General features: G+C 36.0%; 1 protein-coding gene across 4 annotated transcripts in view; it reads right to left on the bottom strand.

Moving 5' to 3' along the window:
* Positions 1-11007: 11007 nt before the first annotated feature.
* LOC121421022 (mediator of RNA polymerase II transcription subunit 25-like) overlaps positions 11008-12677 on the bottom strand; it is a 30768-nt gene continuing 29098 nt past the window's right edge. For all 4 annotated transcript variants that reach the window (XM_041615608.1, XM_041615611.1, XM_041615609.1 and 1 more), the window contains exon 14: positions 11008-12624. In XM_041615608.1, the coding sequence (XP_041471542.1) occupies positions 12403-12624 (222 nt within the window). In that variant the 3' untranslated portion in view covers positions 11008-12402. The remainder of the gene's footprint in view (positions 12625-12677) is intronic.

The following is a 12677-nucleotide window of genomic DNA, read 5'->3' as shown; positions in this document are numbered from 1 at the left end:
GCATGTACAGAAACTTGTTGGTGTGGATGTGTGGTTTAAATGTACAGAGATTGAGGACGCGAATGTGCGGTTTTAGCATAATATGTACATAAGTTTTTGGTGTGGCTATGTGGTTTTAGCATGTACAGACGTATGACAGTGTGGATATGTGGTTTGAGAAAGAAAATAGTTTTGATAGGGTGTGGCCGGATGAGTGGTTAAAGATTTTAGGGTGTTGGTGAGGGAATACATATTTACGCCAAAGCGAGATGTGGACGTGTTGTGTGATATGCATGAGAAGGGTGATGTTTATAATGAGAGTTTGAATGTCTTGCTTGAATTATGAAACAAAGATGTAAGAATATGTGTTAAAAGATTGCGAGGGTACGTGGCGCGCAGTTTGTGATCTAGGGATGTATATAGAGGAATGAGGGTTTCGTTGTGTGCATGGTGTGTGTGTCTGTGGTGTGCGGTTTTACCTAGATGAGAGAATGTATAGAGAAATGAGATTGTGGGTGTGTGGTGACATATGCACGCAGATATAAGGATGTGAGTTTATTGTGTGATGTACTTACACATGTAGACGTGACGGGAGTGTGGATGTGGTATGATGATCGATGTACCTTCATGTCGATACGAGGGTGTGGGTTTGTGGTGTAAGGATGTACAGTGTGTGTGTTGCGGCTTAGGGTAGAGCGTCCACCTCACCAACGGAAGGTCATGGGTTCGATCCCCGACCGATTGAGTCATACTCAATTTTCAACTAAAAGAATTTTCAACTAAAATGAAACCTTACTATTGCTCTCTTCAGGCGCTCGACATTTTAGAATAAAGAAGGGTATTGGAGTGCCTCCTGGGACACATTTCTAGGGTAACCCTAATAAGAGTTAAGTCATATTTTTATTGCCACCACTTAAATATCTGATATTTGGGACTGAGAAAATAATAAGCCTTGTCCTTAACACAAGTTTATGACGTTACAAATCAAAATGTTGAATTTCTATTGACTTTTTTTTTAAATATTTTAATGGATATTCCTGAATCCTTCCTCAATACTTGTTTATCTTTTTTTTCCACAAACTTTTCTTCTTAGCCAAATTCTTGTTTAATTCAAGTTTCTTTGGGATACTAATTAGTAAAAGGTTTGCCATGTCCGCGTCATACATTGTAGATATTTCAAAAATATATATTCCAAAATCGGCTCACAATTATGAAAGTTCGTTTCCATTTCCTATTGATACAACCTTTAAAAAAGCTTTTGACTATTGCAAATGAGGGTGGGCATATTTTGCTGATTAAGCATTATGATGATATGGACCTTGATCCCTTGGCCGAGATAGTCTAGATATAGGGTTCAAGAATAGAAATAAACAGAAATAAACACGAATCATCTTTATACAAATTGATAGAGCTTGGTGGAGTAGGGTGCCAAGAATAATTTCAAAGAGAGAAGACAAGCACGAAAAGAAGAAGATAAGGAAGGAGAAGTAACAAAACAAGGTGGGAACAGGAAGAAGAGAAAAAAATAAAAAGGAGGAGAAGAAAAAGAAGGAGAAGATGGAATGGAAACGAGAAAGGGAAAAAAGTGGGCAAAAATAAAGGAGAGTATTTAGTTGAATAGATTCCTCCCAGGAGCAATTGTAATGTGGGGGAAATGTAATAGAAATAACCGTTTCAACAGGTTATAATCATATCAAAATGCCCATCTCAAACAATGCAAGTGGAGGCTATATGCAGTAGTTCTTCGTCCACATGTGTTAGATTGTGGCGGACAAGTAGTTAAATCAATTTGGAATTCTAATATACACGTAGCATGAATGATTAGACCGGGGGGAGGGGGCGTTTCATCAGTATTTTCGTCCGACAAGTTATCAGATCTGACAAATTTTCTGGATTCTGATTGGTTGAGAAGCACTGTCACTATAGTAACTGTCGGATAAAACAGGACTTTTCGGATAAAACGTTTGACAAGTCCTTTCATGAAACACTCCCCACGTGGGTGTTTCATAGTTGTTCCTAAGTTAGAGCGACTGGTGATCCTTTCTTGTGGAAAATGGTGTAATTTTTGGCGATGGTTAAGCACGAAAGAAAGATTCACCATGTCGTTATTAAAGTCACTCTTGACTTACGAACAGCTTTTATGAAACGGCCCCTAGGTACTGTCTTCCCCATCTCTCGAACACACAAACACGCACCTTGGAGCCCAGCATAAATTGCTTTCTAATTCAATTATCACTTTTGATCATGCTACGTCACCTTGATCGGTACAGGCCACCACACACCTTACGATTGTTCGCGATCCGATTTTGGAACAAATCACCCGGCAAATCACATTTTCTAATTTCTGAGATGTGAATGGAACATATCATTTTATTTGGGGTTAAAATTAATTGAAATAATAAAATTATAATCATTTTTGAAAGATTGCAAGCCCTTATTTTGGAGTAAAGGCCAAATTAGTTTCAAATTGTAGCCAATCGTACGACTGCTACATGTATGACGTCATTTTGACTAGATATTAAATTCGCTTTTATTCCAAGGATGACAGCATAGTCCCAAATTTGATCATAGGTATTCGTACGATGATTTAGAACATAACACAGTATGATATTCCATTTCTCAATATTAGCATCAAATTCTACTACATTTTATTCTGAAATTGGGTCGCAGACCAGTCGTAACACGTGCTGTCGCCTTTTGTGATTGCTGGAAATAAGTTGTGTTCTAGTTGTTCAACGTTTCACTTTTTTTTCCAGAGACATAAGCAACAAGAAACTATCTTGATCAAACCTACAATGCAATGATCATTTGTATGTATATAATGTGATTTGTTTATGTTGGAATGAGGATAAATAAACACTATAGAAAACTATAACTATTACATGTTAAATAAAAAAAAGGAAAAGGTTAAGTGTTGCATATGGGTAAGGAACAAAGGACTATGGGAATAATCCAGGACTTAATAAAATCATACACAAATTATATTGCCTTTTATTTTATTAAACTAAATGACAAACGTTCTCTGTAACTACATGTATATAGAGATGCATACTTGTGTATTAGTTATAGCATTCACTGTTCTTCCTCTATAAATGTTGTAAATATACAAATGAACATGGCATTATAGGGTTTCTCAAAAACACATTGGTGTTCTGATGATTAAATCTAGGTTTAACCCTATTCTAATCCAAAATTTTAAACCACACTTCTATGGAATGCTTGGTTTTATATTTCTGTCATGTTCATGGTAATTGTTATGTACCAATTAATTCATTAAATTTCATCTGAATTTTGTTTGTATTTTCCTTTTCTTCCCATTTCATAACTCAATTTCCTGACAACTTTTTGCAGCAGAGTAAGAATTTAAACTTGGTTAATGGGTTGATCCCAGGCATTCCATAAAGTGTGGCCAAAATTAATGAAGGTTCGGTTAAACCGTGGCTATAAAAACACCACACATTATTATCAGGGTTGACTTTCCAATTAATCACTAGAAACTTGACCTACACATCTGCATTCATCCAATGAAATAACCAACGCAAATAACAGAGGTAAATACATGTATGTCAAATTTTTTATCAATGCATTTAATTGGTTGCTTTTTTGAAGCACATGATGGTATAAAAAGTACCAGAATATTATAATACACGAATGATACCACGATCATGGTCTGAAAATGAAATACATCCATCATTGATGCTGTTAGAGGGCTGAACATGTGGAAATATCAACAGTATGCCAATGTCCATATGGCAAGTCATTTCCTCATTTCAGCCATTTACTCACTATATAATCTACTCATAATCAGATTTTTGAACAAAATTACATTTTGCATTCAACATGAAAATTTGAATGATTGAAATCATATCTAAAGTTCTGTAATATCCAGGAATAACATAAAAAAATCTTCAATGCAAGCCTCATGGTCAGACTGAAGTCCTAATGAGATTAAAATTGCTGCCAATCACGGCATCATTACAACTGCAATTTAAATTGCTTTGATTCCTATAGGGGCGGGGGGACAAAACAGCAAATAGGCATGAGTGCGATGGTGCCAGATCTTGCTACTTGTGTTGTACAACGTCTTGGAAGTTAGCATTTCAAATTCACATCATCTGTAAGGATGCTTGACATTCAGCCTCTCATTTGCTTGCGTTTAACAAGCTAAGTAGGCATTGTACAAACTTTGAATCGCAATCAAATGGATTGTGAGGCGTGTCAGATTTCATCTTACTTCTTGCAATCAAGTTCTTCTCATAGGATAACCATTCATTGATAATGAGAAGTAATTTTGTGGTGCTAACAAATGGCAATTCTTGAGATTGTGAAGAATAAATCGTAAAAACGGCTTGCCATATGTACATTGGCATATGTTGGCTTAACCTTCCTTTGACTAGCTCTTTTTGAAAAAAAAAACAATTCTCTGCCAAATTTTACAAAGGCATCTTGAAAAAAAGGCGATTCTCATTGTTGGAAAATTGAGTTTGATTTCTTTTTGTTGAAATATAACAATACAGTTTTCATTAAAAAAAAATTGGATGTAGAATCTTTTTGTCACCAAGACCTTCAGATACGAAACAAGCTTAGCCTGACAATGCATTCAAATTTTAATTAACCTATTGAGACGTAAGAATGTTTGTTAAAATTCAAACTTTACATAATATACATATTACAGAAAGAGAGAAAGAGAGAGATTTCCTTTACAAACAAGCAGAGGAACAAAGCTTGCCTAAGTAATATTTGTGAAGGGATCTCTTTACAACATTGCACATCCTAGAATCAAACCAGACAATTATCATCATCTTTTCCTTGAAAGCTGTACAAAAGAAATTTATCATAATCATCTACATAGTTGTCCAAGATGAACTTTCTATCCTACAGTTATTATGTTATTATGGCATAATTTTCTTCAGCAAGAATTTTTTCCACATTGTGCAGCACTAAACCCAGGTGAGGTGAATGGGTACCCAGCAGGATTAATTCCTTGAATGCACTGAGCGCTGAAAGGCAGCTCGAGCTAAAGACAGGGTAATAATAAACAATGTGCCTCGGAATAGATTATTTATAGATATATGGTGCTATATAAATGTCTATCATCATTATTATATCATTGCTTGATAACAAAATGCTAAGCAATTGATAATCGTGATGGATTGGCATATATCATGGCACAACATAAATATTATACTATCAGTAATATCAGTCTTATCAGTTTTGTATTAAAGGGCTTAGGAGGATACTCAACAATGGTAAATATTGAATGCATAAATTCATGAAAATAGTAAGAGGAATAGTATTCGTGGCACCTCACAAAACACTGATACACGGACATCATTTATCCCAGGATAGCTTAGGAGCTACATTGTACTAAGAGGGATTACTCCTCAAGGCTCATCAAGGATCATTCTTCAACTATAGAAATTAACTTAGCAGTCACATTTGCAAGTTATGTTTGTCTTCAAGAATTACTGGTATCCATAATGTTCTTACACTGAATATTTTTTTTGAACAGCAATTTCACACTACAAAGAAATATAAACTGTAGCCAATGGAAATTACACAATGCAAAATACAGAAGTTATATTCATATGATAAGCATGGCTTTAAGAACATCTGTGCGAGAGGACATCATATTTTAAATTGTCCTGTGTTTTCTTGGAATTGATTAAAAATAACCTGAATTTTGACTCGTGATACTTAGCATCAAAATGCTTGTGAACAATTTAAATCTACAAAGAAGGAATGTCCACTTTAGCTGCTGCATATTTAAGTTGATTTTTAGTCAAAAATTGTATATTTAGCTGTGACCCTGTTAAAATTGGCTGGGGGATCCTCCCAACATGCCGAGTAGTCATAAAATAATAATAATAATAGTATAGCTCTCAATACGCATTACACCTACAGGTCTCATCTTCCTGCACAATTCAGTGCATTCTCTATCCTCAAACCATCCCTCTTGGTTACATGGGCCTAACTACGACAGGCAGGCCAAAGTTATTCATTCCAGCCAACCCATAGCTCAATTTTTTAATTTGATATTGCTGATTGACAAAACTGAATATGATTGACAATCTAAATCTGATTCTAGGGAGGGTACCTACTGAACTTCCTTTTTTCCAAATTGGAAAGATATATCACTACTTTGGAACTATTTTTTACTGGCGGAAGAATTAGGGCCACATAAATGCTGATTTATTTTTAAAATGAGCCGGTCGAGGTACTCTTTTCTGGTCAGATATGGAATGTCAGACATATATCCTGTCCACGGGTAGTAAACATTCAACCCTCGAATTTCCTCATTTTTTAATGTATTTTTTAAAGTGCCACTTTAACACACGAGTCTGGCAAATAAATTAGGCCTGTGATACCTATAATTCTATTCCTCCATTTTCTTTTGCCTTTTTTGGCTGTCACCTGTTTAAACCACTCGCCTAGGACTAAAAAAATGTTTTTCTTTTCTCAAAGACCATGTGCATCTTTAATTTCCCAGATTGCTTCTCCCTTTAGCAAAAACAGGACTTGATGCTGCTGTTAAAGTTCTTTCGAATCTAATTAAAATTACCTATTGGTCCTCACAGATAACAGTTAAGTCACATGTAGGACACTTATTGTTAAATGTCACAATGAAGCCCCTGGTTGATGAAATCTGCACCCTTAAACATAACCTCCTGAACTTCTTAGCCAGCAATTTTCTTACATGTATATGTATGTTATGACAGATTGGAAGCTACTTTCAAAGTCCTGATTAACCAATAATCATCTGTCATATATTTATTAAAATTCTTTACTTTATCTCAGTTTTCCCTCGGTTACTGAAGAGGGGCACAAGTTGTTTTATGATTGCATAAGGAGCAGTTCTGTGAGGTCACGCTGACCATTGAGCTTTTCTTCAAACAAGATCTGTTTACCTTGTCTGAACTAAGGGCCGTTTTCATTCAGCTGTTGACATGTTGCACATGGCTCAACGCATGACTCTACACGTCTCTAGGCATTACTGGTGACAGGGATGATGCTATTTACATAAAGATGCTATTACGTTATAAATAACTTAACCCTAATACTCCCAACGTATTTTCATTCTTGCAAAAAACAGAAGGGGGAGGCGGCCTCCCTCCTCAAGGTCCTGGTCGCGGATCATGCAAACATGACCAAAATTTTAACAATGATAGAGAATGTGATAGCTCTGTCGGTAGAGTGGGGGTTTGGGATTCCGGTGACCCGGGTTCGATTCCCGAGTGGTGCGCTAGTGCCCTTTGGTAAGGCGTTTATCCTCATTACCAGGTCCCTCGGAGAGGACCTTAAGCCGTTGGTCCCTTGGTTGCTTGCTCACAGGCATTAGTGCTTTCTTAGCAGTCAGGTAAAAAAAAATCTTGGTAGAACATGATCTAATCAATGCAGTTGGATAGTAAAATTTCACTCAATTTTATTAATTTCATAAAAATACTTCTGCTTTAATTGACTAAAGTATCTATAATGCTGTTTTTTCTTTTGTTTAAATATTTTTTCAAAGTATTCTTAATAATTGTACTAAAAGCAATTCCAGTATCAAAATCAAAATCTTACGTTTTCATTGTAGGCTTTCTCATGTTATGGGGTTCTTATTTATTTTTAATGTTTCTTTTCAAACTAAATTTTATTGCGACATTATTTTGGTCATAAATGATATCAAACTAAATGACAGTTGTAAATAAAAGCAAACATTCTAGCTGAAAACACATTTTCTTATCAAAGTTTTTGCATTATAACGATCACATTTTTTTCGGTAATTTTAAATAACATAATGTAGGTGATGGGGAATTTGTCGTGTGAGACATCACAGATATTATTACGCCTGCCGTTCACATAATTGCGCTCAAATTTGGCATGCATATTATCATTTTTTATTCTCTATAATACATAGCAATTTATTCATGACAAATATCATTCGCATATCTAACACTTCTTTTCACTTCAGATATTCAGATATTTCTTTCTAAGATGTCATCAATGTTATCTTATTTAGAGGTTTTCACAAAGAAAAATTGCAAAAGTTTGCACGATTCCTGCAGGAAAGCCGTGATTCTGACTTGTTGTTATCTTGGGTTTTAAGACGCGTATCATTCAGATATGAATATTTACGCCTATGATTAATTTGTCGTTTTTGTGGTTATAAAAATTTGATGCATTATGGGTCAGCGCTGCTTTAAGTAAATTTGTATGAGATCATGAAAGGCGGCTCATCACAAATCATTGATTGTTTGAATAGTTTGAATAGACTACTGACAAGGTGCCTTAGCTTCAAGAAAAGCCTAACAATACTCTTATTTGCTTACCTATTTGCTCTCTTAGTCAACCTGAAGGCATTCTTGGAAACCGCCACATAATCTCCTCATGAATTAAAACATCTCCTTGCCTAATACGCAAAGCAAAGTCAGTCGCTTCATAGGGAGATATGTATTGTTAAAAGCTTATGCCTAACAGGGTCGTGTGGTCCACTGGTTAGAGCATTGGACTCATAATCGCAAGGTTGCATCCCCACTCTGCGATTGTCTCCACTTTGATAAAAAGGCCCAAGAGTAATATCTGTCCTCTATAGGGTCAGCCACAATGACTGATTAACCTAGATATCAAACGTTTCCTAGGTAATTGGTTATATACCAGCTTGGCGTTTACTAGCAAAACGCTGTCCTGCCAAGTTCCTACAGGAGTTACCATAAACAGATACAGAAGAGTCCAGTCGTACAAAGAGTTATGATTGATCTGATTAACCTCAATTCTATAGATATCCATTGTTGTCATAATAATATTCTACAAGAAATTTAAACAATGTCCTTTGTAAACAAAGAGAAGCACACTGAATTTGAGAAAACAATGATGAATATACATCAGAGCTACAAAATACTGTGAACAAACATGCATGTTGACTTTGTTGGCTTTCCATAGTTGTGGATAACTGGATCAAACGTAACTCTCTGTAAGGGGCCTAGGGCCCGTCTTACAAAGAGTTGTGATTAATCCAACTAGTCGTAACTCTATAGAAATCCATCAGTGACATAATTTTTTCAAAGGGAAATTAGCAAAAGGACAGAAAACATCCGATTTGTCGAGAAGTCAATGATTTTATGAATATACATCATATCTAGAAAAACATGCATTGACTTTACAGGCTTTCCACAGTTGTGATTGATCGGATCAATTACAAGTCTTTGTAAGACAGGCCCCAGCTCTCTATTACCTGGCTTATTATCAATCTTAGTCCTAAATTAAATAAGCAGACAAATAAGAATGAAAAACAATCATCCTTTAATGAATTTCATCTTCAATTGACTTTGTACACAAAGCATAAAAATAAGCAAATTTCTGCATTACATTGTCTCATAAAAAGTTTTGTGGTGTCTCAATGTTATACCAACATGTTGCAAAAATGGTCTTGAAAGGGTTGCACAAGACTTCAAAGATAATAGTCGAAAAGTTTGGAGGCGCTATCTTTGACCATTCCGGAATGATCACGCATAGCATCTAGGATTGGGTGATCATGCCCCCCCCATTCTATTGGGGTTAAAGAAAGGTTGACCTCTTCTGAAGGCAAGAAACATTACTTGTATCAGCTTTTCCTCATAATCAATACATAATCCATCAACCCATGTCTACTGCTTTTAAAGTAACAAGTGGAATGCCTCTGGCCGTCTCACCTGCATCACGCAGTTCAATATAGCAGCAGTGCTGACTTTGAATACTACTCTAACTCGCACAAGATGTTCAGTGATACATGGTTACTCTTATGTCCACTTTTTATGAACTAGACCAATGAACTTACAGAGATATGATGGTTATTCAACAGATACACCCAATTCGGCCAAAGTTCATTGACCTTTGACCTTGGTCATGTGACCTGAAACGCGCACAGGATGTTCAGTGATACTTGATTACTCTAATGTCCAAGTTTAACGAACTAGACCAATAAAATTTCAAAGTTATGATGGTAATTCAACAGATACCCCCGATTCGGCAAAAGTTCATTGACCCTAAATGACCTTTGACCTTGATCATGTGAGCTGAAACTCAAACAGGATGTTCAGTGATACTTGATTACTCTTATGTACAAGTTTCATGAATCAGATCCATAAACTTTCAAAGTTATGATGGTAATTCAACAGATACCCCCGATTCGGCCAAAGTTCATTGACCCTAAATGACCTTTGACCTTAATCATGAGACCTGAAACTTGCACAAAATGTTCAGTGATGCTTGATTATTATTATGTCCAAGTTTCATGAATCAGATCCATAAACTTTCAAAGTTATGATGGGAATTCAACAGATATCCCCAATTCGGCCAAAGTTCATTGACCCTAAATGACCTTTGACCTTGGTCATGTGACGTGAAACTCATGCAGGATGTTCAGTGATACTTGATTAACCTTATGTCCAAGTTTCATGAACTAGGTCCATATATTTTCTAAGTTATGATGACATTTCAAAAACTTAACCTCAGGTTAAGATTTCGATGTTGAATCCTCCAACATGGTCTAAGTTCATTGACCCTAAATGACCTTTGACCTTGGTCATGTGACATGAAACTCTAATAGGATGTTCAGTAATACTTGATTAACCTTATGGCCAAGTTTTATTAACTAGGTCCATATACTTTCTAAGTTATGACGTCATTTCAAAAACTTAACCTCAGGTTAAGATTTGATGTTGACGCCGCCGCCGCCGCCGTCGGAAAAGCGGCGCCTATAGTCTCACTTTGCTTCGCAGGTGAGACAAAAACTGGTTTTCACATTTCAATATAATTCATTTAATTTATCTAAAATAAATATAACTATCTTGTTGCATAATGATTACAGACAGGGTTAAGAGTGGTTCATATAGCTGATATTCTGATATTGATGTGAATGCAGAAATAAATAAAAATCAAATATAGCTAAGGCTGGACCCATTAATGCTCTTAAGCTTTTCTTTAAACAAGACAAAGCATTGCATTTCATTGCGTTATTTATTCAGTCCCTACTGTGTTGGATGATTTTTTTTCTATGAATGGATGAGCCCACTATCAGACTTATTCTCAAAGTCAACAAAACATACATTACACAATATACTGATAAAATCTGTAAAATAAACATGAAAATTGTCACAAACTTTAGAGTTCAACTTTTTGTCAAGGTGATCTAATTTTTTCTGCTTACTAAGTGTTTTTCTCATAGTTCTGATGGATATCATTGAAAGCAAGTTGTCTCCTACAAGATTAATTTCAAGGGGCCTGTTGCATAAAACTTTTTACCTGAGAAAACTCTGGTAAAAACTGAAAACGAGCAAAGGCTAGTCTGATTTCTGCCATTGACTTTTAACACAGGGCAAAAATTCCAGTAAAAACGACCTGAGTACCAACAAATAACATAAAGATGTCAACTAACAAGAACGTTAATTTGAAAATTTGTATGATTCTGGCAGAAAGTGAGTATTGTTCAGTGAGTTTAATATATAACGATGGCAATCTTTTAAATGATGGGTCTCTATCAAAACAAATTTAAATATATGTGCCAGAGCACTACAACATAAGAATACAATTATCTGTTCCATTAACCTCACCTGTAAGTCAATTCTTGCGGAAGAAAATTATTGCTCTTGAGTACATGTAGGATCAATGTCCCTCTTATTTAGGGATTCGGCCACATTCATCACGATCCTCCTCTCATATGGGGTGTATTCAGATATGCTTGAAATCACTAGTCGTAAATTTTTGTCAATGGTTTGACAATCGGTTCACAGTGAGGCTTAATTCGGTGGATTCAAAATACAGAGCGCCACCTATTGAATGCCAAAGTGAAAATCTGTTGTGCACGCTAAAGTGCATGCATGCGATTACGCTGTTAAAATTATGCTGTTACCAGAGTCCAGGAGGTGGGAGATAAATTTGCTAATATTTCTTTACAAAATTTAAACGTTCTCGGTAAATTCTTCCTCCTCTTTTGCCATATGGTTTTCATTTTTGAAGCATCACAGTCACATTACAGTACACTATAACACTGCACGCTGCCTGTGCGTGATGCTGACCCCAAAGTTAGCAATTGGCCTGTCCGCTGCAACCGACAAATGGTGCAACGTAATGTGAATCCACCAAATTGTACAATCAGTTGTAGTTTTTTTTGTTTTCATGTTTTTTAAAAGTATAATAATAATAATAATAATAATAAAGTCATGTACTACATAAAATATTGTCAGTAGTGCTATTCTATCCATAAGCTATTTATAGAAGGTGAAGGTTTCATGGTTTCTTTTTTTATTTCAGGTATCATAGACTAATTTGTTCTATACAAGGATTTGAAGTGGTTTAGAACATCAGCAAAAATCACAGGCAGAAACTTTCCATGAACACACCCCTGTACATTTTCTGTCTTCCCTTTCCATCTCTCTCTCTGTCTCTCTCTCTCGTTCTATCTAATTACATATGCGACGAGTTACTCCCATCTCTAGTGCTTAAAAGATCGACTAAGCTCATATCTTCTGACATCATGCCCCCTCCGCCCCCTTGCCCCATGCCCCCTTGTGGCCGAACCATTCCCCCGCCTTGTTGCTGTTGCTGCATCATCATCTGTTGTTGCTGTTGTTGGGGTTGCCCGGATTGTTGCCACTGCATTGGTTGTTGTTGTTGTCCTTGAGGACCCTGTGATGGTAAAAAAAAATAAAAATGAGTTCTCAGATTGATACACATGTGTC

The sequence above is a fragment of the Lytechinus variegatus genome, chromosome 9 (genome assembly GCF_018143015.1).
Source record: "Lytechinus variegatus isolate NC3 chromosome 9, Lvar_3.0, whole genome shotgun sequence".
NCBI lineage: Eukaryota > Metazoa > Echinodermata > Echinoidea > Temnopleuroida > Toxopneustidae > Lytechinus > Lytechinus variegatus.
This window is presented reverse-complemented; position numbering and strand designations above follow the sequence as displayed.